Source organism: Schistocerca gregaria, chromosome 2, assembly GCF_023897955.1.
Source record: "Schistocerca gregaria isolate iqSchGreg1 chromosome 2, iqSchGreg1.2, whole genome shotgun sequence".
Classification (NCBI taxonomy): domain Eukaryota; kingdom Metazoa; phylum Arthropoda; class Insecta; order Orthoptera; family Acrididae; genus Schistocerca; species Schistocerca gregaria.
In genome coordinates this window covers 552388040-552403645 of record NC_064921.1, presented here as the reverse complement: position 1 = coordinate 552403645, position 15606 = coordinate 552388040, and the positions used below count along the sequence as shown (strand labels likewise).

The 15606-nt window shown below is 38.6% G+C and overlaps 1 protein-coding gene across 2 annotated transcripts in view; it reads left to right on the top strand.

The window, feature by feature from the left end:
• Positions 1–3099: 3099 nt before the first annotated feature.
• The window catches only part of LOC126332098 (uncharacterized), a 160835-nt gene continuing 148328 nt past the window's right edge, over positions 3100–15606 (top strand). Inside the window, exon 1 of one of the 2 annotated variants that reach the window (XM_049996545.1) lies at positions 3100–3208. In XM_049996545.1, coding sequence (XP_049852502.1) covers positions 3181–3208 — 28 coding nt within the window. In that variant the 5' untranslated portion in view covers positions 3100–3180. The remainder of the gene's footprint in view (positions 3209–15606) is intronic. The other variant, XM_049996546.1, reaches the window with a different exon arrangement.

The following is a 15606-nucleotide window of genomic DNA, read 5'->3' as shown; positions in this document are numbered from 1 at the left end:
CTAATTATGAATGACTGCAATCTGCCAAACCACTAGCGAAGATAATTTGGTTTATCAACAGTAAATAACAAAACATCCGCAATAAATTCCACATTTCCTACCTTTCTTAACTCTTCAGTCCATTTATTTTTTACAGATTAAGGGGCAGTTTAAAAAGAGTTGTGTTGGGAAGCACGTCACACTGCACACTATCCTCGAGGTCTTACCAGCGTTTTCAGCTAGAGGAAGAGCACGAAATGGCTGCCTCGTCTGAGAGGCAGTAAAGCCCATGTGGCTGTCCTACTGATAAGAAGTCATTTTAAGGCAGAAGAGAGTGACGTCTGTGTTCATAGGCACCAGGAAACCACAAGAGCAGCAGAATTAACCTCATGTACTGACAAAAACCGTCGAAATAAGCTCAGCAACTATTATGTAATTTTCGGATCTGTCCACGAAAAACAATTAATCAAAACAGCATATTTTTCAAATAATTACCACTTGCACACTTTGTTTCGGGCTTTTTTATCTCCTTCCTTTGTACATTAGATTTACTCAAACACGAAGAAACTTTTAGGGTATCAGTTGCTACATCCACATCGAAGTGTTTTGTCGTGCAGGAGGAAGAACCTCTTGAGGAAAGTCAACGATGTCATCAGAAGCGGAGCACAACCTCAGATAATGATGGTGAAGGCCATCAGCGGAGTCTGTATTTATAGAAGCCAGCCAGGCACGAGCCTTAAGCCGCGTCGGGAAACCTTGTAAAACTTAAAGGAAAATAGCCGAATGTGATTTGGTATCTCCCCACCAGAGCAGAAAACGGCTGTATCATTGATGACGATGATATATCTTCAGTACCAGGAAACTGAATGTCGTTCCTGCCATGTTAGTTCTAGGCGACAGTCAAAATGTCATCACATCGTTTCGTTTCCAGAATTTTTAATGTTATTTGCTTTCTCTTTTAGTGAAGCCACTGAAGACAAATAAACTTACTAATTGAAAAATCTGTGTGGATATCCTTCTCAGACTGCTAATAAAATGATAACTATAAAAGCATTCGAAATATTTAGTAGCAAGGCAAATTGTGAGAGAATACGCGATAAGATGCAGTGGCATCGGAATTTACAGTTTACAGAAGCTGGACCCTATGAAGTGGTGTGCATTGATCGTAATACTTCAGATCAGTTATAGGGAGAACGGGCAGATAATCGGCTTGTTGGAAAGCCTTTGGGGAAGAGCAGAGCATCTGAAATTGACCACGATGATTTGGTCTGTATGGCCCACAACATCTCTGTGCACACGATTTAAGGCAATTAAAAATTCTTATAGTTCCTTTTTCTACTTTCCAGTGAAAAGATGTCGTACATATGCAACTGGTAAAACACCATTTACAAAGAAAACCAAAGAAACTTAACATTTGTCATCTTAAGTACGTATGTGTATCTGTGTACGATATTAGTGAGATGTGAAGCATCGCCACTTGCTATATAACCCGTTTCTTGGATGACTTTGACGGTATCTAAAGCGTAGGTGATAATGTTTTAATTGTAAACCCTTTACACGCTTTCGCTTCTTTCCAGTTCTGTTATTGAAAGTAAATATATTTTCTTGTTCTACTTTTTAATGATGGCATTCACTTTTAACGTGTTGCAGGTTTTTTTCTGAAATTGTGATACTTACTGCAGGGAATTAAAGTTTTCTCCTAGTGTGACAACTTGTTCCCTACTACAACGTAGTCTTCTACTTAGGTACAAATACTCTATTGAAATTAAAAGACATTGCTATCGAGGCTACTTTTCGGGGACCGTAATTAGTTGTTTATCTGTTAAATTATTGCTTTACTACACGGCAAAAATCATTTAGTGATATCAAATAAGGCAGAAGTTTTATCAAACACTAGTTACAAATTAAATACATTTTGAAACTGAAGACCTTGGAACCTAACAGAAATTTCCATTTTTAAGGTAGGTAAAGTTGTGTGTACATTAAGGAAAGTCAGTTAAGTTGCAAGTATGACATGTTCTAGGGTGAAAGACGTTCTTCTGTCTCAGGATAGAAGATGGCGCACAACCGACGCAGTATGTTTTAACAGTCTAGACGTTATACAGGGTGTTTCTCCTAAGGGTTGTTATGTGCTTTTCCTCTGGTGCTTCAGCAGATATTTGCAGTTTCAGTTGTGACTTATGTACTTGGAGATAGCTCTGACGAATGTTGCTAGTCTTGTCATCCACGCGACGGCTAGTGTAGAAGGAAAATGACGGTTTGTTTCCCGTTAAAAGCAAAATGATTTGTTAAGGATACATAACTTTATATAATAATCCTTAACTGAAGAATTAACAACATATCTCAAATAGTTTTGATACATTATACAGGACTGAAATGTGTAGAATTAGAAATATTTATAAATGCTGCAGAAAACACAGTTCAACATCTAAGAACAACTAAAAAATGTAGAAACTGTTCGTGTTGGTCTCCAGAGCGTATTCCTTCATGCGATTCTAAAGTCAATAACTAGACTGACATAGCGACTAAGAAAACACCACGTGCTCCTAGGCATACCATCGTCTAGGTAAAAGACTCTCCCGTTCAAAACGGAAAGCCGAAAGCAAGGTGAACGGTACAAACCATCAGTGACCTCTATACAGCCCTTTAATCGGGTTAGAGACGTCTGCATTCATGGATAGGCTTTATTGAAAGAAAAAGAATGTTCCTTTCAATATTTTGCCTAAATTTTTTGTGCTATTTTAAAAAAGGGTCGTGAGCAGTTTGTAGTAACTCACGTTTTTACTAGCTTTTTCTCTTCTTACTGCGGCTTTAACATAAATTACCCCGAAGAGATGGAAATATCAGCTATGGTGAGTTGGTGAGCTGTGGCATGTAAATTCCGTGGACATTGGTGTTTTCATTTCCTTCACTGTATCTCAATGACACACAACGAAAAAAATGAAAGGTGCAATGTGAGAGTATGATAACCCGTCCTTTTGACAGTGGCTGTTAAAATGTTGTTGATAACAAACATGACACAGCCATAGATAACATGCCTTTAAGTACAAGGAAAGTCGAATTGCTGCTTGTTGTTGCAACCATAGTTCGTGGAGGGGAATATCAGAATGGAACGCTACGATAACCGATGGATCGAGTGTTTAAATATATATATAAACGAAAACATAACGCAAGAAGCAGTAGTAGTTCTCACTGAGTACAATGAAGGCTGCTCTGTTGCTTGTTGCTGGTGAGTATTGGCAGAATTCATAAACTTTCATTCAAGGTAACCTTTTTTCCTTCGTTACTTCCTTTTACATAGTTTATGAAGAGGTGTTATGTTGTGAAAATCTCTTTCTACAGTGGCCGAAGAATTGATCACTGCCACAACTGACGACGTAATAGTCAGAAAACAGCTTAGAGTCTCGAGTGTTCTAGGACTGTTCCATTCGCTGGTGCTCGCGAGCCGTGTAGCGCATAGATACTCGACGAAAGGTGTTCTTGTAGTCTATATCAATAATTTCAGTGCTTTGATAGTATGTCCTGAGCAGTTACCAATGTTACGTGTATCAGAATAGTACTTGCATACCGTTGAGTAGCTAGCGAGCAGTAGAAGAGAAAATTTGAAGTGCCACGCGAAGGCGAAAACAACGCTAAACAGACAATGAAGTATGATGGATTTTACAGGCTTGCAATGTGAATAGGGTAGCACAAGATAGGAAAATATACAGAATACGAAACTGAGGAATGAATGAGCTGTGAATGCAGAAATTACCGAACCACATGCCAGAAAATGTGACTAACACTCTTTTATTGTTTGCTGAGAATTCAGTTGACCTAACCAAGCAATAACTGTAGAGAAAAAGTGACCGACATAAAGATAAATTCGCTTTATGGACGAAATAGCAGCTTGCATGAAAAGTGACTAAACGGGAATGCAGTGGTAGAAACGAAACTCATCATGTTATATCGCTGTGTTAGGTACAGCCGTAATAATCTTGTTACTGTTGCCAAATATCGGTTTGATAATAAATGGAGTTCGCCAAGCATCTCCTTGTTTAAAAGTGCCACCCTTCACTGTGTCTTCTCTATGTCTGTTCTATCGATTCGAGACGGATGAGAAGTATTCGGGAACCTACTGAGACATTTTTTTGCAAGTTATCGCTTTCGTGGGAGAATTTTACTGTCGTAAGAATTTTCCAATAATTCTGAGACTGGCAATGGCTTTTCTTGCATCCGGTTTTGTGTGGTCGTTCCACTTCAGGTCACGTCGGACAATCACTGCTAGGCACGTTCTAGTTCCAGTGATTGGTCGCAATTAGTGTAATTTAACAGTAGCGGATCTCTTCACCTATTTATGCCCAATGCGCTATACTTAATTACGCATGCGGCCAACTTCCAGCATCTCCCCCTATCGTCCATTCACCGTAGATTTTCAGTTCCCTGCAGTCTTCAGACGTTGCAGCCTCACTACAGACAACAGTATCGTCCACGATATATCTCACGAACCTTCCGCCATTGTAACTAAATCATTTATATACACGGTGTTACAAATGTATTCCATATTTTGAGTGAGTATTGTATGGACGAAAACAACAAAAAATTCCAGTAAAAATCGTATGTAAAATGCACACTTTAAGAGGCATGAGCACTTGTTCATCTTTGCTACCGCGAAGCACATCTCGTCTACTGTAAATCCTTTGCTATTTCGAACTGTCTAGAGAATGCAGTAAAAATGAGAAAACAAATGAGACCACATTATTTGGTTTCTATGTAACGGTCTGTATCGCACCTATACTCTTCTGTGCATAAAAAGGTTTATTGTGACATGTGTACATACTGTTAAATTATTAACAGAAACAAGACATCTAATCCGAAGATTACCTTTTGAATATAGACAGTTACAAACTAATTGTTACTGCACGAATGTTTACTGTGTACAACAACGGTAGAAATGAAAAAAAGGTTATAAATGAAAGTTTTACTGAAGTTTGACCTAATTTTGAAATCACGCAAATACTGAGCAAAGCAGATAATGCGGCAATTAAACAAAGTGCACCTGCGTGAGCATAGATGTAGAAAAGATTCGTAACATGAACACTAAAGACGTCAATATGGGATGCAATAACGTTAATTATAATTATGCTATGACACACAGCAGTCTTCATTAATTTCAAAAACCTTCTACCGGCCGTGTACTATGCCAATGCACGTGCTCGCTTACTGATATTTTGCCTTACCACTTCTAATAAAACCATTTCCAGCACAATCCCCATTTGGCATTTCCGCGCCAACACACATGTCTATACCAGAACACAGATGCTTCACAACTCATCTCTACCCGCTCTCTCAACCCAACGAAGTTATTGTTACATGAAATATATTGCTCGTGTTTCGTGCAATAAAATATCTCCGACATTGTTAGCATTATTTGCTACAGCGATTTGACATAATTATTTCTTATTTATCCTTTCGGCATAAATTAGACTTTCATGATACTAATTACTGACAAAATTCATAAACATATGTAGTTCAAGAAAATTGTTTTGAACTCCTGACATGACGTAGCTGAAAAATACGTGAGGCACTGGGTTGTAGTATTACAATCAGAGCTCGTAAAGTAATCTGCTTGCTGCTGCGTACATCCTATGCTTGTGAGTCATCGCTCTGTAATAACACGCTTCCTTAGTGCTGGCAAGTTCAGAGAAAAAAGTGTAACATAAATTTTTGTCACAAGCTATTAAACATACGGATTGGTCCTGTTAGATTTAACGCATGTGCTCCACTTACTCAGAACTGTGAATACGCTTTGGAGCAAAAACACTAACAGATGTTTACTGCATATTGTATTCACAGACAATAACAGAGGAACGTGTTCATTTGTTTACTGCGTTCCTTAGGTCGTTCGTCCTGCCCTAGAACAGACGTCCCTCACAGTAACAAAGATCAATAGCCGGCCGGTGTCGTCGAGCGATTCTACGCGGTTCAATCTGGAACCGCGCGACCGCTACGGTCGCAGGTTCGAATCCTGCCTCGGGAATGGATGTGTGTGATGTCCTTAGGTTAGTTAGGTTTCAGTAGTTCTAAGTTCTAGGGGACTGATGACCTCAGATGTTAAGTCCCATAGTGCTCAGAGCCATTTGAAACACTTTTGAAAAATCAGTAAGTGCTCAGAGCTCTTGAGGTATGCAATTCAGAGAACATGTCTACTTGACATTTTGGCCATGTTTTAGTCCAAAGTGCCACCTCTCCAAATATAGAATACTTTTTATTTTAACACTCTGTGTAGTGTGAACTCTAGTCACTACGTCGCCCTTCCTTTTGGTGCTCTTGAAATTGTCTTCCCAACTGTCGATTTTTTCCCGTTAATAGCGATGTGTTGCGTTATATCTACAGCGACACATATATGTATCGAATATCTTTCGGAATAATTAAAGAAACGAGGAACTAATGTGGGCAACATTGTCCACGCTCTGGAGCTGAGCTATCACGAGATTTCTGTTTGCAGAATTCATGTGAATTTCTAATGGAGAAGATTCTCGTCGTCCAAAAATAGTCATAATGAGTGAATGTGAAACGTGTTCAATCACTCTGTACGTTAGCGATTTAGGCCTTCAATCATGTGCAGCCGCGCGGTGTGAGGCGCCTTGCCGTGGTTCTCGCGGCTCCCCCTGCCGGAGGTTCGAGTCCTCCCTCGGACATGAGTGTGTGTGTTGTCCTTAGAGTAAGTTGTTTAAGTTGGATTAAGTAGTGTGTAAACCTAGCGACCGATGACCACACCAGTTTGGTCCCATGAGAACTTACCACAAATTTCCAATTTCCAATCACGTACGCTTTTTCAAATCGATTGGAAAGCTTCGTTGGTCCTGCAACTTTCGATTAACTTCTGCTCCAAGGGAAGAATTTTCTGCATATGACCTTACAAGTATCTCCCAGGTCCATATAATTTTCTACTTTTACGCTATTGAGTAATTTTGGTTTCTATTATGAGCATCAATTATGTCCACGTCGACCAAATGAGCGGTATGGGATAATTGGTCGAGCCTTCATTCCACGATGAAACAGTTTCGAAAGACCGAATTCAGTAATTCGACCTTCTCTTCATGAACTTCCATTTAGGTGCCATTACGACCAAAAGGTGACTGAATAGGTAGTGTAGACGCATTTTCAGGTCCGATACTTCTTAGGATTTTTTATCATATCGGTTAGAGACGTTTTAATTTCAAACACATGGTTACCTTCAGATTGTGATTGTTAACAAGGCTCTGCCGTCGTTTAAATCTCTATTGAAGTTCTACTTCTTTTAGGATGGGCTTAGTAACATACCACGTGAACTGTGGTCAGTCTTTGCGATCCATCGCAAGCCTACTTGGAACTTACAAGTTAAGATGCGTTTTCAGTACTTTCAGATTTTATCCATTTGTGCTTCACATCTTCATCAGAGCAGATGAATATTCGACAGCTCAAATACACTCCAGTTTATTTCCTGCTATTCTGCTAAGGAGGAATATTTTCATATATCTCGTAACTTCCTTTTCTTCGTTTTTACACTTGGAGTCACTGAAGCCTTAACTTCTCTATAGTGACATTCTCTCCTTTACATAAACACATTCGGGTCTGTTATTAGATCCTGTCTGTTACTGGATCATGTAAGATATTCCCCTACGAGTCGGTTCTTTGAATCATTCAGAACAGTCTCATACCAACCCTGCCTCTGGCACCTGTTTTGATCACATGGTTCTCTCTTTTAATGGCTACATTATACCGCTACGTTAACGTTTGCAGTTGCAATCTTTTAACAGTAGATAAACAATGAATTATGAGTCTCAGAAATGATACAAACGGGAACTAGTAGCAATATCTCCCTTGTTGTCTTAATGAAAAGACGGGTTCCAGTTCAATTATACAACAATAAAGTTCCTTCACCATTTATTATTTTACATACGTAGCACAACGAGTTTCCCGAATTTTTTCCCAGTTTAGAATATTGTAGGAAATAACATAATTTTTAGATATGGTGTCTGATTGTATGCTTGTTCTCCCACAATTCCTTGTGGTCGTCTTTTTATCTCCTCACTGTAATTTAAAAAAAACCGAAAATTTAAATCATGGAATGTAAATGCTGCTGTTTTGGATAATATCTTTGGAATATATCACAATAGTTCAGAAATATTACACAGATTTTATAGATGCTCTTGATGCTCTTACGAAGCATATATATTTATTAGGACAAAGACGACACTTGTCGATACTTTAACGAATATAGGGGATTAAAAAATTTCTATGAAACTATGGGATTGAACTAGAGAGGAGCAGCAAACTATTAAGATCAGAATCTAAATAAGGGACTTCGTTCATGGCAAAGCATTTTGTGTCTAAATCGATTCGTATAACAGAATCACTGAGGGTTTCAGAGGATATTCTTGGTTACTGATAAGTAGATGCAATTGAGACAGTTTATTCCATACAGTGCTACGTTACAACTAAACACTTTCAATAAACTGCTCCGCTGGCAGTAACAAGCCTTGGTTAATTGAAGTTGGGGAATATTAAACGGTTTGCTTCGCTAAATTTGTATGGGTACTACATGCATATCATATAAATCTTTTTATCAAAATGCATAATACTTGGAATACAAACACATGTAGTGCTACTGAAGACATAGTTCAGTAGGCGAAGACGTGCTGTTAGCGTGATATTTGTTGAGGTAAACATACACGAACGTTCCTGATCCACGTTTCCTATTACCAAACGTTTATTCTTCAGTTTCTAAATAAATATAACACGCAATAAGTATGTATGACTCTAAACCATATCTGGGAGCCCTTATAATGCTTAACATGTTGCCTTAATTTTTCTGTTGCATGTTAACTACTGCAATGCAATACAACACGCCTCGAAAAGGGTAGCAAGCATGAGAAGGCATACTAGAGACCGGCTTCCCCTCCCGCCTACCCCATCCATCCTACTATTCTTGGCCATGTAAAGAACATCTATTAAACATACAACCAGTGTAATTTTCTCACACAGGTTAACTAACGTGTAGCATGAAGGTAATAAAATTAGTTAAAGTCCATCCATATTCCAACTAACAAAATGAATCACCGTGTTTAAAATAACTCTTGTGTCAAGTGTGTTGGCACCACTGTATCATGTAACAATATATGTGGTGCAGGACGTTAAAAATACAAAAAATGTACTATGCCTACACAGTCTCATAGCTATGAAATTAAAATAAATCATTTTGGAATTTTGTTTAAATGGCCTTGTAAATCATACCACAATTATCGCTATTATAGATGTTACGATGAAACGTCCCCTTAGAAAAATTATACATGACTGTGCTTAAACTGACACACAATATTATTAGCGCAACGCAATCTGACTTTCAAAAATTCCTACAAAAGAATGGCCCTGACTAACATTAACCTATACGTTTCACAAATCACTTACCTCACAAAAATCTTCGTTACTCGAACTACTGCAATACAGCGAGCGCCACTACTGCCAGCTAAATAAAAGATTCAAACTACTGAAGGTACTAACTACTGATAGGCACAGTTAGCAAAAGGAAGATTTTGATAGAGAACAAACAATGTATTTACGTTAATATTGTTCAAAAGTCATATTATATATAGCACTTCATGACATCCAGTCTCTCTGCTCCCCACATCCACCACTGCTGGCGGCTCTCCTCCAACTGCACAACGCTACGCGCTGTTCACATCCACCTGCCCAACACTACAATGGCAGACAACAATGCAAACTACCCACAGACTGCGCACAGAACAGCCAGTGATTTTTCATACTGAGCGCTACGTGGCGTTAGCAATAAAAAACCTAAACAGCCTGCTTACAATGATAAATGAGTGCACTTGTTTAGTACAAGTCACATAGGTAACCATCCTTTGGCCAGTCACCATTTTTTTCGTCGCCATACTTGATGGTGATACCATATAGACAGACTTAATTTGAACAGGGGTGACGTTTGGTCTACTGCAAGAAGCCGTTCATGGTTAATACCACCTGCCCTGCGACACTTCGTTGCCTATGCTGGATTTGCGATGTTATATGGGGTCTGTCATATCGGATACCATCTTGGCGGAACAAGGAGAATATTTGTCCTTGAACTTGACCTGTCCGAGAGGTATGGGGGAGACATTAAGGGGTTATCCAATTAGGAACAATTAATCCTGCATTGTAATCAATGCTCTATTTTGACTTCCAAGTGTCATACATGATCTACTGTCTGTCCTAGAACCACGTTTTCCCTATTGTGGCAAGAGGAGGGTGAGGATGACATAAATCATTTGCTGTTCAGGTGGTAGGAGAGTATGGCGTCGTAAATCAGCTCGCACACGGTCCAATAGTGGAACAGCGAAGTAGAAAAGTGGTTCGATGACTCTTCTTCCGGGCACTTACGTGTGAATTCCAGCAATGCCAAGGTACTGATGTAGCTTTAGATGTAGATCTCTTTGTTCAGAGTATAATGTAGGGAGAGAGGTTTATAAATTATCTGGACACAGTGATGATGATGAAGACTGAATGAAATGTGGGTTTGTATTGGTATTGTTCCACTACTCTGACTGTAATCAGTCAAAGTCCAAAACCGTACGTCGTCTAACCACCACGAAATGTTAACGTCACAGCATCCTCACTGTTCCCAACTCACATTTGACTTAAGATTTTGTAAGCGTTAAGAATTGTTCAAGTATATTAAGAGCTGCTTATAACTCTACAATCACTTCAAAGGTCGTAAAACAACTGACACCACCCCAACATACAAACTACCTGCAATACCGTTCCACACAGCGTGACAGTCTGACACGGAATGACCCCTCAGCTCACAACGACAACGAGTTAATGCCCTCTCGGACTTATAAGTCCTCGGATGCACTACCGAAACTCACAACGAACGCAGTATTTAGAAAGTAGACCTATGGACCCAATAAATTGGGCTGTGGCATATGTTGGTACCGTTTTTCCATAATTTTAGTAAACAGATCAGATATACATAACAGAGGCTTTAGCCGGTAATATTTTCTCCTTCATTGTTTACAACAGTCTGCCAATGCTAGGGTAACTTTTCTATTCAGCGACTACAGAAATCAAGCGGTTTTTCAGGCAAAGACCTCTTTGAGCCATATTCGGAGTGCATTTTCATCCGGCAAGCAGGTTTCATGAACGTTGTTCGATGGAAAGCGGAAAAGGAGACATACTGATGGCACAAGATCGAATGAATAAGATGGTGCGTAATTACTTTCCAACCCAACTCTTGCATTGTGTTCCTTGTCAGTCTAGCACAATGTGGACGCGCGTTATCTGAAGTAGCTTCACTTCACGCAGTCCTGCTGGTCGTGGTTCTTGCATTACGTCTGCAAGATATCTCAGCTGTTGAGAATAAATGCCAGCAGAGATGGTTACTCCATCGCTCTTCCACCACGTGAGTAACATTATCATCCATGGGTGCGTGCAGGTCTTTTTACAGGGAGTTGCTGTTTTGTTTTAGCTCAACCAGTCGTTTCTTTTCCTTATGTTAGCATAAAGGCACCATTTCTAATCAGCAGTAATGACACAGTGTAGGAATAATAGGTTCTGTTCAAGAGCCAATTAATGACGAGAAAGCACAGATGGACATATGGCCACCCACTAATTTTTGTGATTTTGACTCTGAGCATCTGCTACCAATACACACGACTTTGAAGCTGCTCCACTGCATGCAGCTGTCGTACGATGGTGGAATAATCACAGTTTATCACATTTACGAGTTAATGAGTAAACTGACGTGGGTACTTATGAAATAATGCGTTTAAACTATCTTCATCAAACCCGAAGGTCTTCCTGAACATGGGATCACTACTGTCAAAACGATCCTCATACAACGAGATAACCATTTCATTGCTCTGTCCAGTAGCATTATCCCTATACCCTGTGCAAATGTAACTGTCTTCTTCCACTGCTGTCACCCCTCTATTGAGTTCAAACAAAAGAATACGCCAGGAATGTTCCGATTTCTGCACTTGACACTACATTTTCTTGCATCTACAGCTCCACTGATCATCTCCAAATGACAATCTGACAATCTGTAAATGCAGATGGCAACAGTGAACTACAAATACAAAATGACCTTCGATAAAGATATCCATAGTAACTGGAATACCAACATGAAAAACAAAAACGCTTCGCACTTATCCACCAACCTTATAAAACATGTAGACGTTATAATTATAACATCTATGTCGAGTTTAAAGTCTTCGTCTTCCGTTCCACTAAGATAACGTACATTTTGCAATGTTTAACAGTTTACACATAATGAAACGTCCCCTTAGAAAAATTTATACAAGACTGGTCTATGTGAAACGCCCTCTTTGAACAATTATACACGAATGTGCTTAAAGTGACACACAATATTTTTTAGCGCAACGCAATCTGAGTTTCAAAAATCCCTACGAAAGAATGGCCCTGACTAACATTAACCTATACGTTTCACAAATCACTTACCTCACAAAAATCTTCTTTACTCAAGCTACTGCAATACAGCGAGCACCACTACTGCCAGCTTAATAAAAGATTCAAACTACTGAAGGCACTAACTACTGATAGGCATGGTTAGCAAATGAAAGATTTTAATACAGAACAAACAATTTATTTACCTTAATAGTCATAATATATATATCAGTTCGTGACACCAATTCTTACAAATTTCAAAACTCCGCCATCTCTCTCCCCACGTCCACCACTGCTGGCGGCTCACCTCCAACTGCGCAACGCTACACGCTGTTAGCATCCTGCTGCCGCTGCCCAACACTACAATGGCAGACAACAATGCAAACTAGCCACAGACTGCGCACAGCACAGCCAGTGATTTATCATACAGAGCGCTACGTGGCGTTACCAATAAGAAAACGTAAACAGCCTACTTACATAGCCCCCATGCTCCCACAAAAAAATTTACAAATTGTTTTGGGCAGTGGCCAATACAGGTTTGAAAATTTTTTTCATAATTACAATAACAAAGAAATGAAATGCACACACTTATCGATACAATGTTGGTCAAAAGCTAAAATTTTCTCACAGTCCATAAAGACAGTTCTGATCATTCATCAAAGTAAAATTGCAGTGTTTTTCTCAAAGTCTGAGCAGTAAAAGAAAATGCACACAGAAGTAGTGGATTTCTAAGCAGTCTTGAAGAAGTGGTGTTGTCCTTCCAAAGAAAGACAGTGCTGACTCTTGACATGCAGACAGGTAATGGGCCACAGCAGAGTCAGTCGATGTTGAAGACTATCGGTAGGTAGGTCATCACAGAGCAGACCCACTGTAGTCCTGGTAGAGATTACTATTGGTGGGCCACGAGAGGTGCAGACCCACTGCAGTCCTTGTAGAAATAATGGTATTGGTGGGTCATCAAAGGTGTAGACCCACTGTAGTCCTTGTAGAAATAATGGTATTGGTGGGTCATCAAAGGTATAGACCCACTGTAGTCCTCGTAGAGATGGCCAGCAGCCATCTGTTTGACTGTGCAGGCGCACAATCACCATTGAAGAGTCTTGCGGATAACATAGCAAGTCCATAAACCACCACTTGTCCAATCACAAAGAATTTGTTTGAAATGTCCTTAGAACCAGCAATGCTGTTGTCCAGTCCTTTGCTGAATTATTAACACATGTGCAATCACTAACAGTCCCTACTTCTCACATATTGTCCATATACTATGACCAACAGAAATGTGTGCAGTGAAATGTAATTTACAAGTTACTTAATTTGATGAACTGGTGTCAATTACAATTTTATAACATAAGAATACAATAACAAAGGTACAAAAAATATCATTAAAGAACATAATAGTACAGATAACATTTGCAGTAATACAGGCTTTACAAAAGAATCGAAATAACATATACATCAGTGTTAGAGGAATTGTGACATGAGTACATACATCAAAGATCAGAATAACTTTTGAAACATCAACTTCACACATGAGCATTTAAACAAAACAGAATAAATAATTTTTAAACATATTTACAAAGAAAACGACATATTATTAATCCAAATTATATTTGAGGATAACAGTATTCCTCATCATAGTGAATGTAGCTGAATATTAGAAAATTCTACAACATAAGTCTTATCAGATGAACATATAAAGACAGGAAGAACATAAATACACAAGGGTACACAAACACATAGTGGGATAACACAAAAGGAAAGGATAGGGTTTGTTTTCAATGTAACGTTTGGGACTGCAGTATAACCCAAAACTTCATTCTGTAGATCTTTCGTCATATCTCAACATTTGTTTCCACCAAAAATATCCTATCCAAGCATGCTTTCTGTATTTTGCTCACATCCTCTTTCAAAAATAGTTTTTCTCCACTGTACACTACTTTTTTGGCCAGACCATTTCTTATAGCCAAACTATTTTGTTATAGCTTCTCAATGCATTTCTTCCAAATCATCATAGTTAGTTTCTTTTATAGTCTACCCCCTCTTAAGCTAACTTAAATCTACTGAGCTCAGATGCTAAACTAAGGGACGAGGCAAAGCAGCGGCACAAAACAATTAATACAAACAGCAATGACAAAAAAATGCAAGTAAGCATAGCGAGCAGCAATAAATGTAATAATTTATATCTAAACATGACAAAGCTGAAACAGAAAAAATATTACAGTAAAAATGTGTAATACCTATGTCACATCTTAACACTAGAGTGTTGCATCACTAGAACATACGCTAGACGATAAGTTACCAAATCATAAAAAAATTATTTTTGTAAGTCCTGTGAAGGGAAATGTCTATTTGTGCTCTCTTTTCTAAGGAAGTACATCATAAAATGATTCTTTACTGGATCTATAGACAGAAAGTAGTTATATTAGTACATGTATTACATTTTAATTTAAACAATGCTGCATTGCAACAAGAAACTAGATTTTAAACAAAATGAGTAAATAAATATATAAAGCAATCCATATGGCATTTCTCTCAACTAGCAAGACAATAGCAGTGTAATATTTCTCATCGTTTCATTAGGCATTTTAGTAAATATCATAAATTAAGAGCTCCATAGTATAATCATATGTTTTCAAGTTTGAGCGTGTCGTATTTGCGATGCTTTCTACAAAGGAATCTCAATAGCGAGGATAATGACCTCTTTTTTTTTCTCCACCTGTGCCTCTGACAGGCACACACTAATGGCTTTCTTTTGTCAGGTGGTTGTCGCGCAGCTGGGTGCCCACGACGCATTACATGCAGATGGTCACTTAACTGTCTTATCGAAATATTTACGACACCAGTTTCCGCTACAGTGGCAGTCTCATATAAAAAAATTCACAGGTCAAGAATTTGCGTTACAAATATGTAGAAACAAAATCCTTTAAATAGAATAGTGTCCAAAAAATTTTCGCCAGCATAGTGATACATTCACGCAAATACACTCATTTCATAACTCTTAAAGTACGATTCTCGGTTTCCAACATCCTTTCTCACAAATCAGAGTCCCTAACCACTACTCATTATTTCTTACCTTATTACACACATATATATATATTCGTCGACACTTCTTGTATATTTCATCATAACAGATACGTAGCATAACCAAATAACTCATATAGCATCAGCTTAAACATACCTCAGCAGCATAATTCACATCGT